At 41.3% G+C, this 22,530-nt stretch overlaps 3 protein-coding genes across 4 annotated transcripts in view; 2 read left to right on the top strand and 1 right to left on the bottom strand.

The window, feature by feature from the left end:
- Fak (protein tyrosine kinase 2 Fak) overlaps positions 1-19,396 on the bottom strand; it is a 46,018-nt gene extending 26,622 nt beyond the window's left edge. The window contains exon 1 of one of the 2 annotated variants that reach the window (XM_071791054.1): positions 18,755-19,396. The gene's annotated coding sequence lies outside the window, so the exon portion shown is untranslated. Of the gene's footprint in view, positions 1-7,163; positions 7,405-18,754 lie in introns of those variants that run through there. The other variant, XM_071791053.1, reaches the window with a different exon arrangement.
- On the top strand, positions 9,878-16,610 carry LOC139820280 (uncharacterized). Its single transcript, XM_071790424.1, has 2 exons — positions 9,878-9,920; positions 14,551-16,610. The coding sequence occupies exons 1-2, from the start codon at positions 9,878-9,880 to the stop codon at positions 15,540-15,542; spliced, it is 1,035 nt and encodes a 344-aa protein (XP_071646525.1). The 3' UTR covers positions 15,543-16,610.
- A 1,208-nt stretch (positions 19,397-20,604) lies between the features above and the next one.
- Positions 20,605-22,530, top strand: part of LOC139820646 (apoptosis-resistant E3 ubiquitin protein ligase 1) — a 61,695-nt gene continuing 59,769 nt past the window's right edge. The window contains exon 1 of the mRNA XM_071791059.1: positions 20,605-20,873. The gene's annotated coding sequence lies outside the window, so the exon portion shown is untranslated. The remainder of the gene's footprint in view (positions 20,874-22,530) is intronic.

The following is a 22,530-nucleotide window of genomic DNA, read 5'->3' as shown; positions in this document are numbered from 1 at the left end:
CTGCCAGCCATTGCCCCGTTGATTATCGCATCGCATTAATATATCCCGCGACAAATAATAACGTTCCTTTAATGTATACATTTAATTTCGCTTAAATTCTCTTTCCTATAATTGCGGTAAACTATTTGTTTTCTTTATTGACTTTAGATTTCATCGGAAATAATAGCATGAGTTTCTGTTATAATTTTAAAAGACGCAATAAATTAATAAATAATATTTCGAAGCAGTTGTTTGTTCTCTGGAATAAAATTATCGTTTAACATAATCGCGCATAATGATAAGCGGAAATAATTTCGTGAAAGTATATCGAACAGAGATCTTTCTGCTCAGAAAATGAGAACACTTTTGTATGGAGAAATTTATGCAATGTGAATACATCAAGTCCCCTGGGAAAGTTCAGCCACTGTTCACGCTGAGAAGTAGGCGAGTGTTTAAATACAATTGATATAATTGGCGAATGATTTCTCTGGATATGATCCGCTAGTTGCGTCCAAATTGTGCGTTTCGCCGCGAACCGTTAATTCTCCTCGAAAATTTAGCACGCAATAAATTTAATTCGCTCGATTCATTAATTCGAACGATTAAAATACAGTCGTTTGTGCGCGATAATGCTAATGAGCGCGTATGAAAGCGTAAGGATTTATGAGCAATGCGCGAGGCCATTATTTATTCGAACGTGATAAAGCCGCCCCCTTCGTCGAACGATATCCGGTAACACGGCAGTACCGAACTATTTGTGATCGTTAGTGCGATTGTTGTCAATTGATCGTGTATAACTTTGCAAACTTTGACATGCATACGACATACCACGAAAATAAAGTTACGTTAATATATATGGACTTTAATGCTCTCATGTCGTGTCGTGTTTATAGCGTGTCCCATAAAAAGAAAACGTACGTGCTCAAAAAAATCCACAGATCCGCGAGCACGAAGAATCTGTTCGACGCATGGCTAATCAAATCACAGTCTTTCATGATAGCGCATACACATTAACGAGTAACCATCTAAATGGGCAATAAAATACCAATGATAAGCGAATATATCTTATTGTATGAATACTCGCGTGAATTAAATATAATCGAGGCTACTAAACGCGTGACGTCATGCCGAAAGAAGATACACCCTAATTAATTGTAACCTGTTCTATAATTAACTTAGGCTTATTTCACTATTGTCATAATTGTGATTAAGTGTTATTAATGTGATTCGATACTGCAATTTTGTTTCTCGCGAATGGAAAAACTACGAGGAATTTCGTGCGTTAAATCGCGGGGCGACGAGGCTTCTGCGTGTTTCGCGACGATAAGACTACGTCTTCTGCATCGCGTTAGGAGAAACGGCTCGTTGTTCTCGGTGTTCGCGCCGAAAAATAAGATCAAGCGGAGCGCGCGCGAGCGGGTGAGCGATAAATCAACACGCGCAACCATCCGCGGACAAAAGTATCTCCAAGTTCATCGAACCACACTTACACGCCCAAAGATACCGCGCGCGCTTAACAATGACTCGCCCGCGTTCTCGCTATATCCCTCCATGGCTCCATTCAAAATGCACGACGAACGGCGGCATGCCACGCACGACACGCATGCACGCGTGCACGACGAGAGCGCGACTTTCACGCACGCGCTTTCCGCGCGTCACGTGCCACGAATTTTCGTCCCTGCTCGATCAAGCATTGCCGGTAAATTACGCACCGCCCACGCACCGCACTCACGTAATCTCGACGCGACGCTTCCGTGCGGGTGTACGCAGCGTGACGTAACGGCGTCTCGATTCTACATAACGGAAATTATGATTAGTTCATAAGTGCACGGGAATCCTATTCCACCTACGTACACGCAAGCACGCTTTATTTACTTGAAATAAGTAATCGGTATTTTTTCGTTTTTATATGTCGAGTGAATTAAAAGAGAAGAACAAATATGGTCAAAACTAACGAGACCGATGCAAATTGTGTAATTACGCGTGGACTTTTGTATCCAACTTGTATCAAGTAAAAGAATCTCGGCGATAATTACATTCGCCTAAAATGAAAAAATTAAAGGCTCCACAACGAATGTCCATAATTGTTTATTCTCGGAAATCCGTCCATAATTTAATTACTACGTTCAAACATTCAGTATCTCAACCCTCCAGGAACAACAGATTATCCCGATAGCACGCTATATCGCACTAAAGTAGAATCATTCTCTACGGTCCGATGTTTTATTTTTATATCGTATTTCCTGCTTTTAAAATAATTACAAGTAAAAGCCCCTTTTCCCACGCATTAGCTGCTCACGTAAGTAACTCCCGCCCTGTTTCTTTGCTCTTGATTCGCTGTTGCCGTGTGATTCTCTGATGATGTCCAGAAGACGAGGACAGCTAGCAGCGAGACGCGAGCATAGAGAACGTTACCAAATCTACATCCAGGATACGTGCGCTCAAATAAATTTTACAGGTCTGCCGTCTCGCGCATCCTCAGATAAACGCATCCGGCTAATGGAAGAACTATCTCGCAATGTTCGCCGAGTCGCGCGCGAGCCTGAACGAGAATAACTGACATCAAAGGAGACGCTGGGTCGTACGTTCAGGCGAAATCTCGGATAAAAGTCCGGCTAGGATAGTCGTTTCTTTCACGAACACTCTCTGCTGCGAAGATGCTGTAATTTCGTGGAGAAATAATTCGCGCCAAAGCCAGGATGGACCGATTTCTCGATATAAAAGACCAAATTTCAAACCGCGGGACGCATAATTAGATTTATTTCCGCGGACAACATCGGAGTTAGCAAGGAGCGATTTAATAGTCAGTCGTTGCTTCTCCGTGCGCGCGTTAAATCCACATTTCTCTTACGAGACGCATCCAGCGCGCGTACTTGCTCCTTTTGCAGCAGACGAATTTAGAACGGAGAAAAGGGAGACGCGGACACAGAAATTACGTTAAAATTCCATGTCCATCCGACGCGGTACTGCGTTACGCGCGAGCGTGCATTGCGCGCTCCAATCAGAAGAGTTGATTGTAATTGAGTTTTTAGCACGCATCTTTTTTCAGTACGTTCGACAGGATTTAAATAGAATTGCTAATGTTTGAACAAAAACTTATTAAATTAATAACAATTTTTAGAGACATATATATATATAGCCTTTTTAATAAGGCTATTGACAAAAACAACCTTATATTAATTTACACACATCTAAATAAGATTTCGGCAAGCTCTCGATGCATCTCCAGCAGATTACGTAATAGCGATCACAATTCGCTGAGGGATACCGAGACTACGTCCGAGAATTCAAAACGGACTAAGAAAGAGAGAGAAAGAGTGAGAATCAATTATTATGCTTCTACCAGCGAGTCATTAACGTACGCGTAATTTCACGTTTATTACAGCGGCTTCGCGCAAAATCCACGTTCCCGGACTCCTTGCCGGCGGTTACTCCTTTTTGCTACGGATATAGAACGAGAGAAAGGGAGTAGCAAAACGCGAAGAGGCGCGGCTGGTGCCGCATATTATCTACGTCACATGTCGGAGTGCGTCCAAGTGTGTTTCGAGCATTCGTTTATGATGTTACTTAACAAGTCCACCTGCCCTTTCCATCGAGTTTTATCACGGTAATCGCGCGACGCGATGCGATCGATTGGCGATCGTCGACACTTACTCGACACGTAATCGCGCCAAGTTTACGATTCCCGCATAGTAAGTCAAACGAGCCTCGTTATTAAAATGATCGGATTCCACCGTTGCTGCCATAAGCAGCGTATGACGTATGCCCCTTTCTTTCTCTCCTCCCTTCCCTCCCGCATAAAATATCATGAGTCTCCGGTGTGCGCTCGACATAGTGTCCGATTGCGTGTTCGAACGCATAAAGCTAGGATACACGGGAAAGATACAGCCATTACTCGAAACGAAACGAGCGCTCGACGAACAATATAATGACAAACGAGTCTCGAGCGCAGCCAGGCATCGTTCCTATTTCCGCCTGATATAAACAGAAGCCGTCTATACCAGTAGTATACCTGCCTAACAGAGGGATCGAAAGTATATGGACTACATGGATTATATTAGACGAATTTAGATTGAGTTTACTCTTTCCGCGGCAATAAGATTGACCAAGAGTTTCAACTACAAGTATATATTATAAAAATGCATGATATGAGACCCGTGATTAAATTTTTAAAATCGAGCTGATAATGAGATAATTAAATATCATATATATATATATATATATATATATATATAATTATGCAAGATACTGCGTACTGAGACCGATATATATAATAAGAAAAGGCGAAACTCGAGTAGTCGAGTGACTGGATCTTGAAAACGTGTTACTATCTATGCTTCTTTCAAATATACATCGTCGTCGCACTAATAAGTCAACGAAGCCTACAGTCCACGACTGTCCGAAAGCGGCACTAAAAACTACTACGGCTCTATAGAGAACGATTCACGTATTCTCTCGTGTTCTTTCGCGCGAGTGTGCATTGATATCTAGAATGCTTATAATTGGGCGCATACAGGCAGAGAAACGCACACAGAGAGTGACTCGGCAGATGACAGCGAATGCATGTACGCGTTGCACGCGGCGATGTGCGTGCACACGAGTGCGCGTATGTTCGTAACATAGATACCGCCGGTAGCACGACCACAGAGACGAGCTCCTTGTGTATATAAATAGCTAGTTAGGGTCGATGGACAGACTAAAGAGGCGAACGTGAACCGTGAGAGTCGGGATTCATTCACCTGCAGCAGCAGCAGCAGCAGCAGCCGATCGAAGCAGCAACGCCTAACAGCGCAATTACTCCACTTGGCCAATTTGCTAGACGAACCGCTCTTGGCCCGCCACTACGTCATTAGACGCGTGAGGGAAAATCTGACGATATTTCTCTACGCTTCTAGCAGATTTCAGCGGAAAAGATAAGGCAGACCGCAAAGTGCTTCCGACACATATCTGCCAGCGGATTTTCCTCTCGCCGTCTGATGATAAATAAATTCAGAAAGGGGAAGAGAAATAAGTTCGACGATTTAAAAAACAGAGTAGTAAAAAAGACAATTAAAAATACAAGTAAAGAAAAATTCGACATTTTAAATGCAATTCTAAATACATATAGACCATGTTGTAATAATTAAATATATGATATCCTTTAAACTCGAGATAAATCTGGAGAGATCTCATATAATTACATTATAATTATACGTACAATATATGTATAATTATACATATTCTTCAATTCAGAATCAAATAGGCGTCAAAGTTCCACGATAGCACCGCGACTACCGCAATTAAATCTGGAGATATGTTGTACGAAGAATGATTGGAGAAACATCACATCTAAACGTCACGTTTCATTGTCGGAGCAACTGGGAATAAACGCGTCGTGAAAGCCAAGATAAGTCGTGGCGTCGATATGTCGGTGCGCGAATCTCGTCCCTCGGGCATCTTCGAGTAAGATCCTGCTGCGCGGTGGATGAGTGGATGGAGTTTACACGTCGGAGGAGTGCCGATAATTGTAACTACTTTGCCAGCGGCAGTTTCGTTTCATTCGTATCAAGAAGCTCGGAACGCATGCGGCGCTTTATCTCTCGCTCAAGCGTCAGCGAATTTCGGGAACATTCCGATAAGACTTATCAGGTGGCAAGCGGCCTCATTTCTTCCATTGTGTTTTGCATCGGCCATTAGCTAGAGTTAGAATACTGCCCTAACGGCTACTGTGTGATTCATTCCTAAACTGATGAAAATATGTTGGAAGTAACGTTAAAAATCAGAGGTGGGCAGTAGTCAGTGGAAAGAAGAGCGTGACATACGATAGTTGGAGTAAGTCGCGTTTCATTCAGTCCAAGTCGAATCAATTCAACGATCGCGCCATCCGGCCGTGACTCGAATTCCCGCTAGCCGCTTAGAAGTCGCGATGTCGAACGCGAATAAGAGACACGATCGGGCTTTGAGGCAGGAATTTAAGTACCACGAGAACTCGTGGGTGCGTACGAAAGGTCGAACATCCAAATACAACGATGAAATCGCATCGCAGCAGGAAAACGTAATTAGCGCTGACTTGATCGTTTATACATATATGGGGTATCTCATTCCTACTGCATTACTTTATATTGGTGGATTTCTTCACCAATAATTTATTTCTGCATATATAATACGCATGTTAAAAATACTTTTGATCAAAACATTTGGCATTTTTTAAAAAAGATCTAATTACCTAAACAGTGATTAAGTTGAAATTTTAATGATCACGATTCGATTACTATATCTCGTTACCAAGTTAATAACGTTATAATTTATGGAGAAACAGAAATGATATAAGAGGTACAATCTTCTGATTACGTATCATCTTCGGATGATGAATCTATGACATGCAACGCGCGTGAAATAAAAATGACGCAAAGGAGGTGAATGACGATGTTTCTCGAGGCTCATGCATATCAATCATGGATACACCGTAATTGAAATGCAGACGTAATTGATGTTTCTATGTCTCCGAGCTCAAATTGTTTATACGGCTTGCAGTGTCGATAAACGCCTCGAGCGAAAGACGCCTGCGTGATTCATCGCGAGAATAAAAGTGCGAGTATGCCATTATCGGTATATACAAAGATACGATCGGCATCGAGTTCGTGTCGGGCAGTAGTCTTTTCCCTAGCAATCAAGTTCACGTCCCTCCTCCGAATTGACATGGCCATGCTCCATGTTATTATGAGAATACTCCGATGCTGAATTAACGCCACTTTGTGCGCTCGCTTGCGGCAGCGAAGTGAACATAAAGCGATGGTAAAAATACTACGATTATTTTCGGAGCGAGAATCTCGTGGAGCTACTGGGTTGCACTAATCTCTCGCGACTCTTGACAGGCCGCGCTTTTAACTTTGGGAATGTCTCGTACTCCTACAGTCATTAATTTCCCCGGCATTTTTTTCGTCAGCGCTCGCGTTCGCGTTTCGATGAAATGTATACGCCCGGAACTCCTTGCCTGGTTACATATTTTAACGACCGATTACGACGTACTGGAAGCGAAAAAAATGGCTGATAATTAAAATTTTGGTCTCTCGAATCGCTTGGTATATATGATTTTTGTAGAAAGTACCATACATATTTATTCGTCGCATAAATGAATAATTTGCATTTTTATATCTTGGAATACAACCAAAAATCTAGATGGCATTGAGATTTTCGCCAACTACCTTTCACCTTTTGAAGCTAATGCACCGATGTGCTCAGTACGATCTTCACTTTAAATCACGGAGCACTGTAAGAACACTGGTCTCACACGAGAAACGACAGTGAAGGAAATACACTTTCTTTTCAGCGCGATCCCATGGCGCCTTACTTAAGTCGATACTCGAACGCGGAAGAAGAAGTGACACACGCGATGCAAAAAAGAAAGGCACACACGTAAGGTGGGTGTAGGTTGGCTCCTCTTCCGGCACGATGCGTGCAGCCTTGCGGCGAGGCAGCGACTGTCTTCACTATGAGAAGCTACCGTGCGTCCCTCACATACTATACGCATTTCTCGCTCACGCACTCCGTCTGTCTCTGTTTCTTTCGCACTCACTACATCGCAGAGTCTCGCTATCTCTCCTTTCTCATTGCATACCCTATTCTCTATCCTTGCGCTTTACATTCTCGTCACTTTATCAGCGCGCTTATCCGCCTCTCTCTCCTTCCTAAATGAATAAATGAATTATCACTCTTTCTCTTTCCTTTCTCCCGCCATCTTCGTTCTCTCTGCTTAGTTTCTTCGTCCTCTTAATCCTCCCTGCAGTCTCCTAACGAATTCCCTTTCGTGGGATCTCATCTTATAACTTTCTCAAGAACAACATAAAAATTCCGGCGTTATTCATTCATAGTTTGTCTGCGTTAATTTTCTCGTTATCTTTTTTATAAGGAAAGTTTTTCTCGTTTGTTTGTCAAGAAAAACGATGAAACAGCAAACTATATTCACTTACTCCAGTGATTTCGGAGAAATAAGGACCGTGATCTCGATTTTCCGGAGAAAATCCGCGGCGTGGAATTAAAGGTCAACGAAGCTTCATGACAAGAATTAGTATCATTTTAGTTCCTCGAATGCTGCCCCTATTGCGATATCCCGTGAGAAACATGACTGTGACATTGCGGAAACCCCTGAAGTTTTATCAGATATGTATTATTGCGATTACTTGTGAGTGAATCTAGAATTCTGATTACGTGTGTGACAATGTGTCATCAGAGAGTTGCCGATTAAAAATTGATCGCATCTGTTGACTAATCTAGAAAATTTAGTCAGTATAAAACAAATGTGACAAAGAGTCTGATAAATGTAAAACAAAATGCTTCTTAGTGCGATGTAAAAACAATGGTGACGTAAACGTGGAAATCATAATAGCTCTTACTTAGATCGACTCTCTTAGATCATATACACCGGTGACTCAATCGAGAAATGGAAACGGGAGACTCGTGCCTTCACAACGTACGTCGCTGCGAGGAACGTGACGACGAAGTCATGACAGACCATTCGGAGTGAGCGACAAACGCCCGGCTACTTTTTTATCCTGACTGCTTAGCGGGAGAGACGACACGTGTGTGAAACAAATTGCCCGTGCGAGATAGAGGCGAAAAAAGGATGAAAGGAGGAGGATCGCAGATGTAGGACCACACGCTTGCATGACGATGAAAATTAGGCGATTCGTATAGATATAGATAAAAAAAAAGATAACTTTAGGCTAAAAATTTACGAGAACTCTAGAGAAGGTCGTGCATTATTTCCAGTTTATTTTTCGGTCGTAGGATGTCTCGGGATGTTCCTGTCTGGCAGCAGACGAAAACCGGTAGGAATGCGCTGATAAAAGTGCGATCGATAGAAAGAAAAGTCGCGATATCGTGTCTCTTCTTTTCCACGTCTCTTCTTTTGATTTCCGTTTCAACTGCTCGCGTGATGCATCTTGCACGCGAAAGCTGATGTTTGCGATGCGTGTCGACGCAGCTGTCAGGAGTCGACGTGGCGACAGCCACTGCCTCGATTCAACGGTCGGCAATGTAAATGAACGGGAGCATGCAACTTCGTTAACAGTTTATTATTTCGTGGTTAAACCCCGACAAACTTTTATTGCCTATCTACTATCGCACGTGGGCTCAAATGAAATGTAAGTTTCATTTAATAATGAGTTTTATTTTCATCTAAGGTATTCCAGCAATGCTGGAGACTTAATATTAGAGATATTGTACCTACTCCACATATTTGATATTCATTAGAACTCCTTTTCTTTTTAAGTAAAGGCATCTTTTCTAAGATATTTTACTCTGTCTTCAAAGAAACAATTTGTCACCAATGTTTTTTCTATCCATAAATGCTTGTTTTGAAAATGATCGCGATTGTCCACTTGACGTGTCCGTGGATTGGAAGATGATTAACGACGACATTAAACCCACCACGAAATTAATCACTCTAGATCTTCTAAAAGCTTATTGAGCGAGGTCGACGAAACTTCGTTCTTATGCATGTGACCTTATTTGTCGCCACCCCAGCACTTCGTCTATTTTAAGTTCCACGGAAGCACGTGCGCACGAACGGAAAGGTCAATACCATAAGAGAGGACTCTAGGATCTGATACGCTCTTGACATAATTACGTAATCGCCGTCATATATCATCGTTGACAAACCTCAAAACAGGAAGAGTCACTAATTACAAAAAATAATTATGTATAATAAATATCATGCATCTATATATATCGCAATATAATTAAAAAACTGTCGAAAATATATGCGTTTCCTCAATGTTTCATAATATCTTTTGCGATTCGATAGCCGATCGACCCCTTGTTTGGTTAGACTACCTGGAAACCAAAACTTTATTCTTCACAGAATAGTACTTGTAATAGTACTCGTAGCTGAATCATCCACCACCCACGACGGATTGAGATGAGGCGACGAGACGAGAAGATATTGAAGAAGACGAAGAGGAGTAAGAAGGGGAGAAGACAGAACGGAGGACGTTATTGTCGCTCGAGCACTTTACGCCAATTTGCAGACGCGACGTTTTGAAAAGGATGTTCCTGATAATATGGAAAACGTTGAACTCAGCGGCTAAGGTCAAGTGAGCTAGTCGTTCCTCGCGCTAGTTACGACAGCTAATAGGATACGCGCATCATCGGTGAACGGAAAGAAGAGAAGATCTAAGTAAATAGACCTTGCTGGTCGAAAGGTACAACCGAAATGGATGAGACAAACGCGGTATTTTTATTTGCAGATTAATCTCTCTTGCGCGAAAAAATACTTTGACATATAAAAAGATTAAAATATATATCTATCTAATTTTTTAAAATAATATACGTAAGGAAAAAACGTGAACTATTATAATACACTATTGTAAACTTTAGTGCTTAAAGTGATCTTCAACTGAATTATAAATACTTACAAATGTATTTTAATTGTTACAAATAAATTACAGTTGCTGTTTTATGTGTTTATCGCGAGAACTTTTTACTTTCCGGAGGAATCCCTTCAAGAAACATAAAACACCGGGAGATTTTCACTTCGCGGAAATTTCTTTCATCGCTCGTATAAACTCGTAACACCCTTCGACGAGAAACCGCGATTTGTTCTGAGATACAGCCTTGGGTGGAGGTAGAGGAAAAAGAGGCTGGCCGATGGAGATTTCTTGCTCCAGTTGAAGTTTCTTTTCTACAATTGTAACTGCGTGTAAAAGCATGTCTAGTACGATCGTGGGAGAGATGAAAAGGGATATAATGGAGGAGCGCGGAGGTGGAAGAAAAACAAAAAGAAAAAAAAAAGAAATCTTCCTCGCTATCTACAAAGTGAGGAATCGCGCGTAATAAGTAGTCTGAATGTGTCTGGAGAAGTCGAACGAAAGACGGCTTGTTATACTCTCGTTTCCGACGTTTTCTCTTTTTCCGCAAACGGCGTGGCAAGGAACGAGAGAAAGGCGGAGACGCAACGCACCCGGGAAAATGCGTGGAACGTTTATGACTCTTGATGATAAGGCGTTTCGCTAGGCTGCGCGAAATCGTGAAAAAAATTTGAGAAAAGTCTGAACGCATGCGAGATGGATAATTTTTCTAACGCCGTCTTGAGTTGTCTTTCCATTGACTAATAAGGGATACGTATTTTCAAGTGGCTTCGTTATATTCTTATTTGCCCGTCAATGTTTATCTTTTATGAGGTGCAAGGAGGGCAACTGGAGGAAAGGAGAGGCACGGGAGGTGGCCGTATCCCGCGGGATAATAACCGGACGGAGGCGGATGTTAACTACTAGGCCCGCGTAGGTAGACTCACCTGAAATGATCGGCCAATTTAGTGCGACCGCTTATTATCGGTCGCAGAAAAAGCGGCGCGGAACGGCGCCGGAACGCGAAGCGAAGTAAACGCCGAACGGAGCGCACCGATATTCGAAATTGCTCGTTTCGCCGACCGCTGCACGCTTGTTCGCCTAAATATTCTCTCGCGTGTAAGATCGTTAATAAACGAAAGAATAATACACTCATCGAGCTATTTCTTTGCAATAAGATTCAATTTCATAATCTCAAATTCGATAAGAGTGCTGTATTTGAGACTGTTGAGTGATTGTTAAATATTTTTGTCATTAACCCTTACGCAAAGATTAAATTACTTTTGCAGTAACTTGCGAGATGTGGCAAAAAATCGAAAATGGGCAATCGTCGTAAACGAAGTCAATGAACCGGGGAGAAGAAGGCAGATTCGAGTGTGGCGCGAAGATTTTACGAGATAGTGGCTGTTAAGAGCGCACGGTGCCGAATAAACTCTTGGGAGCTCCGAAAATTATTTCCGTCGTAAATCCTTCTTTTCCCCCGACGAACGTTTAAAGTCGTATTTCGTAAAGCGAAAGCGTACGAGTAGGCTGAAAACGAAAGAAGGTCAACTCTGTTATCGCATTCTTCGATTGAATTATTTCGACCGATTGGACATTTAAAATTTATAATAGCTCCTTATTTCACCGATGAAAATATTCTTCATGTTGCAGTTCTGTTCCGAATTCTGTCATGAACTATAAATCATTTAAAATGGGCTTGAATTAAATTATTTATGTCGTTATCTTAATCGAGATAAAAAAAACGAAGAAAATATGACTAATGCATAAAGTATACGATTTAAATAAAATAATGGAGGAAATCGAATCAAATGCACGTTTACATGAAAGCTTATGTCCTGAATGATTAATGATAGCAGCATTTAATTGGGATATGCATCTTGTTGGCTCATCGGAAAACAAAAGCTCTTGGGATTGCTCGCGCGTCTATGGCGTTAATTACCGTGGTAAAATGACTGATATCATCTTCGTAATCCGACCGAGTTGCCGCAAGGCGTGCGCGGTAAATTGTTTCTATCTACCGGAAACGCGCAAGCCTACTCGACGTCGTTGCTCTCAGCAATCGCGAGATCGCGCGAGATGGAAATTTCGTCAGTACGCCGTTGAGTAAATTGTCTCAACCATGTCAATTCGCAAATTGTCGTCCAGCGTGTCATCGCACAATCGTAATAAAACTGTGTATGATGCAAGAGATGTCTATTTATAATTTGGAAAAAATTAACACGCCTAAACGGAAATATATAATAATTATATCGAAAAAGAAAAATTAATTCGATGCATTCCGTTGATTTTTATCTGAAACAAAGAGTTTCAAGTTTGACTAAATCTCTTTTGCAGCTGCCGTTAGACTTATCTGCAGACTTAATTATTTACGGTACTTTGTAATTAGCAGAGCGCGGCAATTAATGAATTCAAAGCGGTAAAAGCGGGAAGCGCTCTTAAGACAACGGATTTTCTTATCTATCATATTCACGGCGATAGGTGTGAAGAACGTAAAGATAAGATTACGACCTATCGCAAGGGGCCCACAGTGGGCCATGACAATGGTGATGTGCGGTCGCGCGACTTCCGGTTTCTGGCACGTAGATGTGTAGATAATGTATACACTGCGCTTTCGAAGCGAGATAATAGACGTGTTTGCATACACTAATACGTTTCGTTAACTTCTCATTATTATTTACATCGACTAATGGGTGATTCCGAAGATTCAGAAAAAAGAAATTTTATGCGTGACAAGCTTTCTATGCCAGTGATCGGTCGATGATCGCGGCGACAATTAATTAAGGGCTGGACAATCGCGTGACCGGAAATACGAACGAGAACCACTATAAACGGCATCGTGCGTGGGCGTACTGCCGCGTTCGCAATCGCGCTCAACTCGCTCCTTTTATGCTGATAAAAAATAATATTAATGATTATCGTAAATAATATTCTTAAAATTATCGATAATACAATTGTAGAATAATTGGTGTTGCAGAATGTGGAACGCGATATAGCATATAAGATTCTAATTCCATAATTAAATCAGTATTATATTTTTTGTCCTCATTTTATCAACAAAGTTTAATATAATAATCAATTAATATTATTTGGCACACACAGATTTAATGAAAATTCCACAATTATAATTTGTTAATTATAATTACACATTACTTCGAGTATTGAAAGAATTATGTAGAGGATTGTGCAGATAAAGAAATTATAAATTAAGAAGAATTCCCACTTTATATAGAAACTTTGTTTAATATATCGGTTTAGGATTAAAATAGATACGTTATATTTACGATAATAAGATTATAAAAGAAGAAAATATTAACGGGTTGAAAATTATTATAGCCACAAGAGGGTTATATTTATCAATAGATAATTACAAATAACGATAATAATGTTCAACTAATTCGATCTACATGTATAAATATATCTAAGATGTGATATAATACGTGTTTTCTTGTAGTAGTATATCGAACGGGCTGTATCGAACAGGATGCAAGTATATATACATCAAGGCAAGGAGATGAGAGAGTCGAACACGAACTTTCGATTATACGCACTATAAATTTTCAAGCCACGCACCATTAACTCGCCGATAGCTGAAAATCCGGCTGAATCGATGAATCCCGGCAGAAGGTATAATATTGGTCGGTGAATTATTTCGCGAGCTACGTTGAAAGTCGTGAAGACATTTCCGATGTTGTGCAATCACATGGATAATTAGTAAGAGAAATTAATAACCAAGTTTAATAAGAATAATAAATTCCTATATCATTAAGATTCCCGTAGAAAAAGAGATTCAAGCTATTTTCTCATTAAGTGTGAAATTATAAAAATTTATTTAAAAAAAAATTAATTTAAAATACGTGATTACGATAAAAGAATAATTTTATGTTTAAGTTAAAGAACGACCCTCAAGTGGTAATTACTAACCGCAGCAAAGTCAAATGGCAAAGATGATATTTGTACAGACAATACGTCGTAAATGAACGAAATTACATGCGACGCGCCATTAAAATGAAAATTGATAGAAAAGCGTGACTGACGGCTGCGAAGAGTAAATCGTTACTCGGGGTACATAAAGAAATCGGAGTAAGGATTAGTTCGTCTGACGATCGGATCGGTCGCTTGATCGAATCGAGATGGGCGCTCTTAGTTTTGCTCTTCCCTTCACGGTTCTTCTCTACCTGTTACCATTGCTGGTGAGTCTTCTTTTTGCTAAATTACACTGCTCGATGCAATAAGTCGCATTAAGTTTGGTTGTATTTTTCTCAGAACGCACATGATCTTAGAAAAGTAGCAACAAATGTAGCCGAACAATTGAACAACCTCATTGATATCATTGGCATACCGAATGAAATTCACGGAGATAACGGGGAAATCGAATTTGAATTTTTGGATGGCTCCTTGAATCCGTTGGTAGTATCGAGACCTATTAGCTCCATAAGAGACCCAACGAAACTAAACGTAGGTTTTCAAGCTAAAGTCGAATCGAAAAATCTTCCGTTAAGTCCCATTCGTGGAGACATTTCGACGAACGTCCAGCTTGCGAATCAAGCGAGATGGTCACAAGGTGCATTATCAGGCGAGAGTAAAGCTTCTAAAGAATTTTCGTCGGAAGAGGAATGGGTTAAGAGTTCCAGAGACGCGACGGAAGAAAACAGGAAGAACGCGACTTTTCACCTATACCTCCCGGATATTAAGGATACATTAAGAGATAAGTTTGCCAAAACGAGTATGCAGCTCGGATTGGACGTCGGTGTCACGTCGAAGAAGGACACGGACGAGAACGTGGTCTGGGTCGTTGATAATCGTTGGAGAGGGAGAAAAAATTACATCCGACTCTGCAAGAGATTAACTGACGGATCGTCGAGTTTGATGCAGAAATTGCGCGGCAAGGACTGCGTGAAACTACCGAGGAGTGAATTTTATCTCGAGCCAAATATGAGGAAAAAGGACGACACGTTTAGGCTTGTAGGACTGAAAATTGGGACGAAGACTGGCAGTGGAAAGGATTACAAGGATTTCGGGATCGGAAGTAACGAAATTAAACAGCGGGGCGGAGTAACGGACATTGTTGTCGAAGCTCCAATTTCAGATGTTTCGGCTAATTACGATGAATCAAGCATGAAAGTGGTTGATAAATTTGGAACGGGGCTGAACATCAAGATGATCGATGGTAGAATCGCCAACCTCTTGCGCGACGGTAAACTTTCGCTATCCGCGTCGACCGCGTTAAAAGTGTGAGAGAATTATGATTAACGATCAAATCAGCTTCTATTAACTTTGCACATAATTTAAATTTACACATATATATATATATATATATAAATGTATTTATGTGTGTACGAAAAATAAAAACAACCGTTACTTGTGCTGTTAAACACGTTTTAATTTGAAACTTCACGGAATATTTATGAAAGTAGGTACGCGATATTATAACAGCAGCGTAGCTTGCATTAGGCCTTACATATATATTTAAACGAGATTGGAGTTAAATGACACAGGCATTCAAACAAAATATTCGCCGTACAGTCGCAATTCGTTTAAAACCCGAAGCATGGGACTTTTAGCATGACATGCAAGACCTACCACCCTTTTATAATTCCACATTACCCTTCCCCGAAGAAAAAGGATTCCAGATCCGGTCCGAGGTCAATTCCCTCGACTTACACTCAAGGTTGGAGCGTGTGACACGGCCGTTAAGACACAATAGATCATTTCAAGCTGTTGTGGCATATAATTAATCTTAACAACGGCAGCCGCGCGCAGCACGGATATTCGCGGCGATTGGCGGCCTTCGCGTGGACAACCAGAACAAGATCTAAATGATTTTCCGCTTTTAAGCCTCCAATCTTGTCCGACGTCTTGTAATATGGTATGACGTCGACAGTTTATAAATAAATTGACGACGAGCGAACACGAGGATCGAAGAATCGCGAAAACACCGCGCTTGCAAATTGTTAAGAGTCGACGAGAGTTTCTTCGACACGAATGTGCGTATTGACTTACGCGTATTATATAATCACAGTATATCGGTCGATCCAAGCCAATAATTTGCATCCAACTGGAATATCGCGTCTGTGTGAGAATCGGGTGAGACGAGAGCCGCGCCGCTGGCAAGGATTACGTGATCATCTATTAAAGCGTAGTATAGGACTCTATACAACGATGCAATACGAGCTATAGTTTGCGAAATATTGTTGCGCGAAACAAACTCGATCGCGATTGTGCCTCGTATTCCAATATCATCACAATTTACAATTAACACGATACGAGGCTGTTATCACAGATATCAAAAATTACTTTCACCGCGTTGCAATCTGTCCGCTATCTTCGAATGAAACAACTTGAAAAGTTTACGCTACGTTTCAAGCATTTCAATAAATAAAAACACGTAAATTTTAATCACGCCGCGGTATAGCGTGGTTAAGAATTTATCAGCCGCAAAAATATAAAGCATCCGAGACTTTTATAACGCGTCATATATTCTAGCTATGCGCAAAAGTGATAAAAGCCGTGCAAGTGCCGGCGCGACGGCGACGATGTAACAATCATGGGGCAGAAGCCCAATCTGTAGGTCAATTCGCTTGGAAATTCATTTGATGGACAGAGCAAGGTACTTGTCCGAGATACTGAACCGATGTTTGAATTTAATTGCTTTTAGCCGAGCTTAATTCCAAACATATTAAAATACAACAATGCATGCGCTAAGCGCGTGCTATTTGTTCATAGAAAAATATTTTTAATACTTAAAAGATCATGTTATTACATTGTATACTTTTGATGATGCAATCGGTCAAATTTTAAGCGTAATATAGCGAGAGAATTAGTCAGCATCGCCGAAAAAGGATGACGGTGAAATTTGACTTCGTATATCTGATTTATAAGAATAGGTATTATAAAAAATTAACATAAAATATAATCATGACACCTACTTAACGATTTTAATTTTAATTGAAAGGGACTGCAAAGAGACTGTTGATCATTTATCTCTATTACGGAGAGATGGAGTCTCTTCGATTTCGGGAAAGGGAAACTATGTCAGAAGGAACACGCGATTAGACCGACGCCGATGCGGCGATCCTGTATAATTATTTATGACGGATATTTCAATTCAACGCCGGAACTGCATTCTTTCGCTGCCACACGCTTGACGGAAATGCGAAATAAAAGGGGAAAGGGCGCGTGACAAACGTGAGAGCGATCCATGAACATTCTCGCATTCTCGAATGCCGCCGCGACGCGACGTCTCCCTCGGCGATCGATAAATTTAATTACGTACACATAGACACGCAGGAGCAACCATTCTTCCACGGATGGAGAAACTATGCCGAACGGGAGTAGTGGAGTAGGTACGCCATCGTAGTCGCGTGATGACCGCCTGACCAATGACTTTTCCTATTATTGTCACGAAGATAATGATAAGATAACATGACGCGCGCGGCGGAACCGACAGGTGATTTCCGTTCTGTTTGATTCTCTATATATTTCTAATAATAGCATTGCACAGTAATTTAATGCAGCGGTAAGCTTACATAGTAGATACGAGAACACGAAGATATTTTAAATAAATATAATTTACAAGTCAAAAATCAGATTTGTCGAGGCAAAAGGCGCGTTTCGCGAAAAAATACAGGCTAACCGACTGTGGTAGCATAAAATGATGTTATATTAAATTAATATAAAGGGCTGTTTCGTAATCAAAAAAGAGAAAGGGGGAGGGTTTAAACAAAGTTTTCGTAGGAACGCAAACTCGAACACAATTGTGCAAATATCGCTAAAAATCGCGCAAAATCGTTTCGCACAGCTTAGGATACACATTGTGCAAAAATGATTCCGTTTCACAAGCGGCAAGAAAAATTATGGGAGACGCGCGCTTGTCAAAGAAACTCGAAACTCGTCACATGGTCATTCGAATGTAATCGCTAGCAAATACTTGGTCGGTGTCAGAAACTCGTGGGAGATTGGAGTCTCGATCGCAACGTGCTCCGTTTGAGCCTCCATTTAACGTCAACTTATCGCGATACGGACTAAAATTTTGCGAACTGAAACGGGCCCGGCGCGCGGCGCGGCGCGGCCTTCGGCGCGTATGAGACACGTCGCGAGCTGAAGCGCGCGCGCATGCACTCGACGTAGGCAGGTAGGCAGGTAAGGCCTGCCTACACGCGCGTCGCGCGGTCGGCTTATCCGCCGTCGTCCCACGGCGTACGGCCGTCTGGCCGGTTTTATGTAACACGATTCGCGTAATCGCGATCCTCCTTCGCTGGCGTAAACGACACCGGAGGAGGAACACGAGATTGCCTCAAAGATGGCCTCTCCCCGCCGCTGTCAAATTCGCGGCACCTGAGGACGCGCCGGGACGCGTGACGGGACGACGCGACGCCGCGGCCGCCTCGAGTCTCAGGTCTCAGGTTAATTAACGATGTAGGTTGGCAGGTTGGCAGGTTGGTACTTACGATAACGAGGACGATGGTATTGGAGGAGTCTCCAGCGAGCAGCGAGGCCAGCGAGGCCAGCGAGGCGAGGATCCCACCACCTGACGTGATCCCCGACGAGGAGCACCGTCCAGCACGAGCACCACTTGCCGCACGAGTTGCGTGCGCCGTTTGCGGAAGGGTTTTGCGCCGTTGCGTTTGTCACGAGCGCGGAAACCGTTCGAGTGCGCGCGACGTCGCGCCGGGAGAAACGCGGTCACCGCCGACACCGTAAACAGCCGTGCGTTGACTCAACCGGGACACGGCGCGAGGCGCGAGTTCGATCGACCGCGATCAGTTGTCGTAAACACTGGTCGCCATGCTTGCCGAGGCACCTGTCAATACGAACGCGGCGCTTGGCGCCGCGCCATCTTCCGCGAGACGCCGTTGAACGTCATGACGCCGCGCCGACAGATGGCCGCATCGTCCCGATTCCCGTCGGCTAATTAAGGCCTTCACACATAAAATGTCGTAAGGACGTAAAACGTAGGCGTAAGAAAATCGATCAATCCCAATCAAGTATTTCCCCCTACTGTGGTTACGGACAGCACAATACTTGATTGGGATTGGTCGATTTTCTTACGCTTACGTTTTACGTTCTTACGCGATTTTATGTGTGAAGGCCTTTACAAAGGATTCGCGCGCGCATTGCAACGGATATTATAAAAATTATGTATATTGGAAGTAACTTAGCATCGTTTCTTTCGTCGCGTATTTTTCAGCTTGATTATTGCTTTACATCAAAGCTTTGTCTATTTTTTTCACGTATTGATCATTTTCTTTATGTTTCGCAAAATGTAATGAAGTATAACAATAATTGATATTCTCCTTGATAGAATAACATAAGTAATAAATTTATTAACGATCTTTTTGGTCATGATTGCTCGCGTAAATTAAAAATAAAGTAAAATAGACTTTGGACTTGTTACAATTACTAAGAAACATTATTACGTAATAGTCACACGTTATACATTGTGAGAATTTCGTGTTATTGTACGCAAACCGAATGTTGCAAATGTAATTTCATGTCAAAAAGAAATATTGTATATAATTTTATTGTATATTGTCAAATCAATTTTGTAATATGTAACTCTTTTATAATGTTGTACATTATTGTAAAGTAAATTGTAAGAGGAATAAAATAAATTAATAAGTAATGACAGAAATGTGAAAAAACGTGGTGTAAATAAAAGAGGACCGCCGATCGGAATCGGCGGGGGCGGTGGAGGGCCTCTACAGGTTGACCTGTTTCTAGCGGATGTTAGTTAAAACCTGAGATAAGAACTAATATTTTTAATTTATAACTAAGAAAATACAAAGTCCAAAATGCATTTAATCGCAATGACATTCGGTACAAGCAGGACGGCCTTTAAAAATATTGCTTATATATAACTTTTCCTCGATATTGGTACCAGATTAAATAAAATTAAATTGTGCAGATGAAACCGCGCAATTTGCAGATGTAGCACGGACGCGCACCAAAATGATGTTTTATCAGCAGTGTCGAAAAATGAACGTGGCTACGTAGTACCAATTTCGAAAATGGATGTACTGGCGCTAATGTGAGCTTTCGACGGTCCCACGAAAAAGACCGGGATGACGGGATGGCCTCTCTCTGGTTATATACGCAGAAATAAAAGAATAAATTTATCATTTAAGTAAGTCGAATCAATAACGTGTTTTGTCATGAAAATCGCAACAATTTTCAAATAGTCTTTCCATATCTTGCCGATTTGAATTTTACAGTGAGAAAGTAGCAGCGAGACGCGTCGATGTGTTATCCATTAAGCGATCGGCCATATTGTTTCGTGCTACGTTGGTCAATGCGGAGTCGGAGTGAAGCCGCTCCGCGTTTCTCGCGTTTCTCCTTCTCTAAAACGTCTCGAACGGCTTGAATGTACGCCGAGGGTGTCGAATGAAGTGCCGGGAAATCGTCGCGTTAATCGGCGTCGCGTTAATTTGCGCTCGTCAACCGTATTTCCGCGATGTTCGTATCCGCGGGAGTAGTGATCTCGAAGAAAGTGAATCGTTGAAGGCTTCCACCCGAAGTTGACGCCGACCGAGCAGCGAGCAACAGTGCCAATGTAGCTGGTAACAGCTGGTAAGCAGATTTAGATCTCATATTGATTTCAACCAAAATTCGACTTCATTAATTTAATCGACAATTAATTCGAGAAGCGGAATTGTTTGCAGCAAGATTTCTAACCATATAATTCGCTGCTGATATAACCTCTAATTTTTCTTTTTATATATGTCAAACAATATAGATTTACTCAAACTGCAATAATGTTACAATTACTATATTTTATCTGTGTTGAAATTTTGTTACTTTACAAAGTAACCGGTGCAGCAAGATTTCTAACCATATAATTTGCTGCTGACATAACCTCTAATTTTTCTTTTTATATATGTCAAACAATATAGATTTACTCAAACTGCAATAATGTTACAATTACTATATTTTATCTGTGTTGAAATTTTGTTACTTTACAAAGTAATCGTCGATTAAAAAAAATTAATCGAAAAATTAATTCAGTCAAACTCATCCTTGGATACAAGTGCGATACCGATATTGATTCCTAAATTTATTCGCTAATAAGCGAAGGGCGATGCTTATTGCTAGCGCAAAGTTCCTTTTTGCATTGGAAATTAAACTCAGGCAAATTATATCGGTATATGTATTAATTCGTGATACATGTACACTATTAATAGTGTCGCAATTACGGTCCGATCGTTAGATTCCGGGCTCTTCCGTAGAAATTAGCATAAATAAATAACATATGTCATTTTCGATATGATTATTAATTATTACGCGTATAATTTATGCAGCTTTTATATCTTAAAATATACATATATGATTTATTATTGACATTGGAAAGCGTATACAGTGTTAGTGTCGATACAAAAGAAGGATTCTCGCATACTCGATAATAAATTAAGATTGCAGTGATAATAATTATAATAATAAACAAACACATCACATGTCGGGAGGGAGATGTAATAGCACAAATATTCCCCTAAAATAAGAATATACGTCCTGACGTAGTCATAATTAAAACGACGGGCGTATCGTAAAAAAAAATAAAATAAAATAAAAATAGAGAGACGGAATCGCGCGTCGTATGCAATGATTAAGGCTATAATAAATAATAATGAGTCTATACCGTCAAGTGCGAAGAAAGGACTATATCCATACGCGACTGGCGACCCTTTCCCGATTAAAGAAAAAGAAAAGAGATAGTTTCTTAGAGTAATCTGGACGATATGATTTGTCACCTGTCGTGCACAATATAACGGTTTTTGCGAATCATAATTTCGCTGCGTGCGGGTGAGAATTCGCGAACGTCCGCGCGGCTGTCCGAGAAGGGATCGGCAATCGCGGTACTATTATCGTAGAAATATAGCAGTAACAATACGATAACAATCCGGACTGCGACTGGCAAGATGCTCGTTTTTTTTCTCCCCCGTGGAAAATCAGCGCGTTTCAAATCGGGGGACGATCGAATATCCGAAATCCACGTGAACGTCGTGAACGATTCTCTCTGTCACGCCGCGCTCGTCCGTCTAGAGTCGCGAACGTTTTACGCTCGTATACAGCTCGAGTACTCGATCGATCGGAACGGATCGAATTTGCAGCTGGTTAATATGAGCCGATCGAACTTAAATACTACAGGACTCGTGACACATGACGAATCAATGTACGGTAATTGTCGCTTCTCAAATCTTCCCCGGGAGATACGAGCCAAATTATCTCGTCG

The sequence above is a fragment of the Temnothorax longispinosus genome, chromosome 10 (genome assembly GCF_030848805.1).
Source record: "Temnothorax longispinosus isolate EJ_2023e chromosome 10, Tlon_JGU_v1, whole genome shotgun sequence".
Taxonomy (NCBI): domain Eukaryota; kingdom Metazoa; phylum Arthropoda; class Insecta; order Hymenoptera; family Formicidae; genus Temnothorax; species Temnothorax longispinosus.
This window is presented reverse-complemented; position numbering and strand designations above follow the sequence as displayed.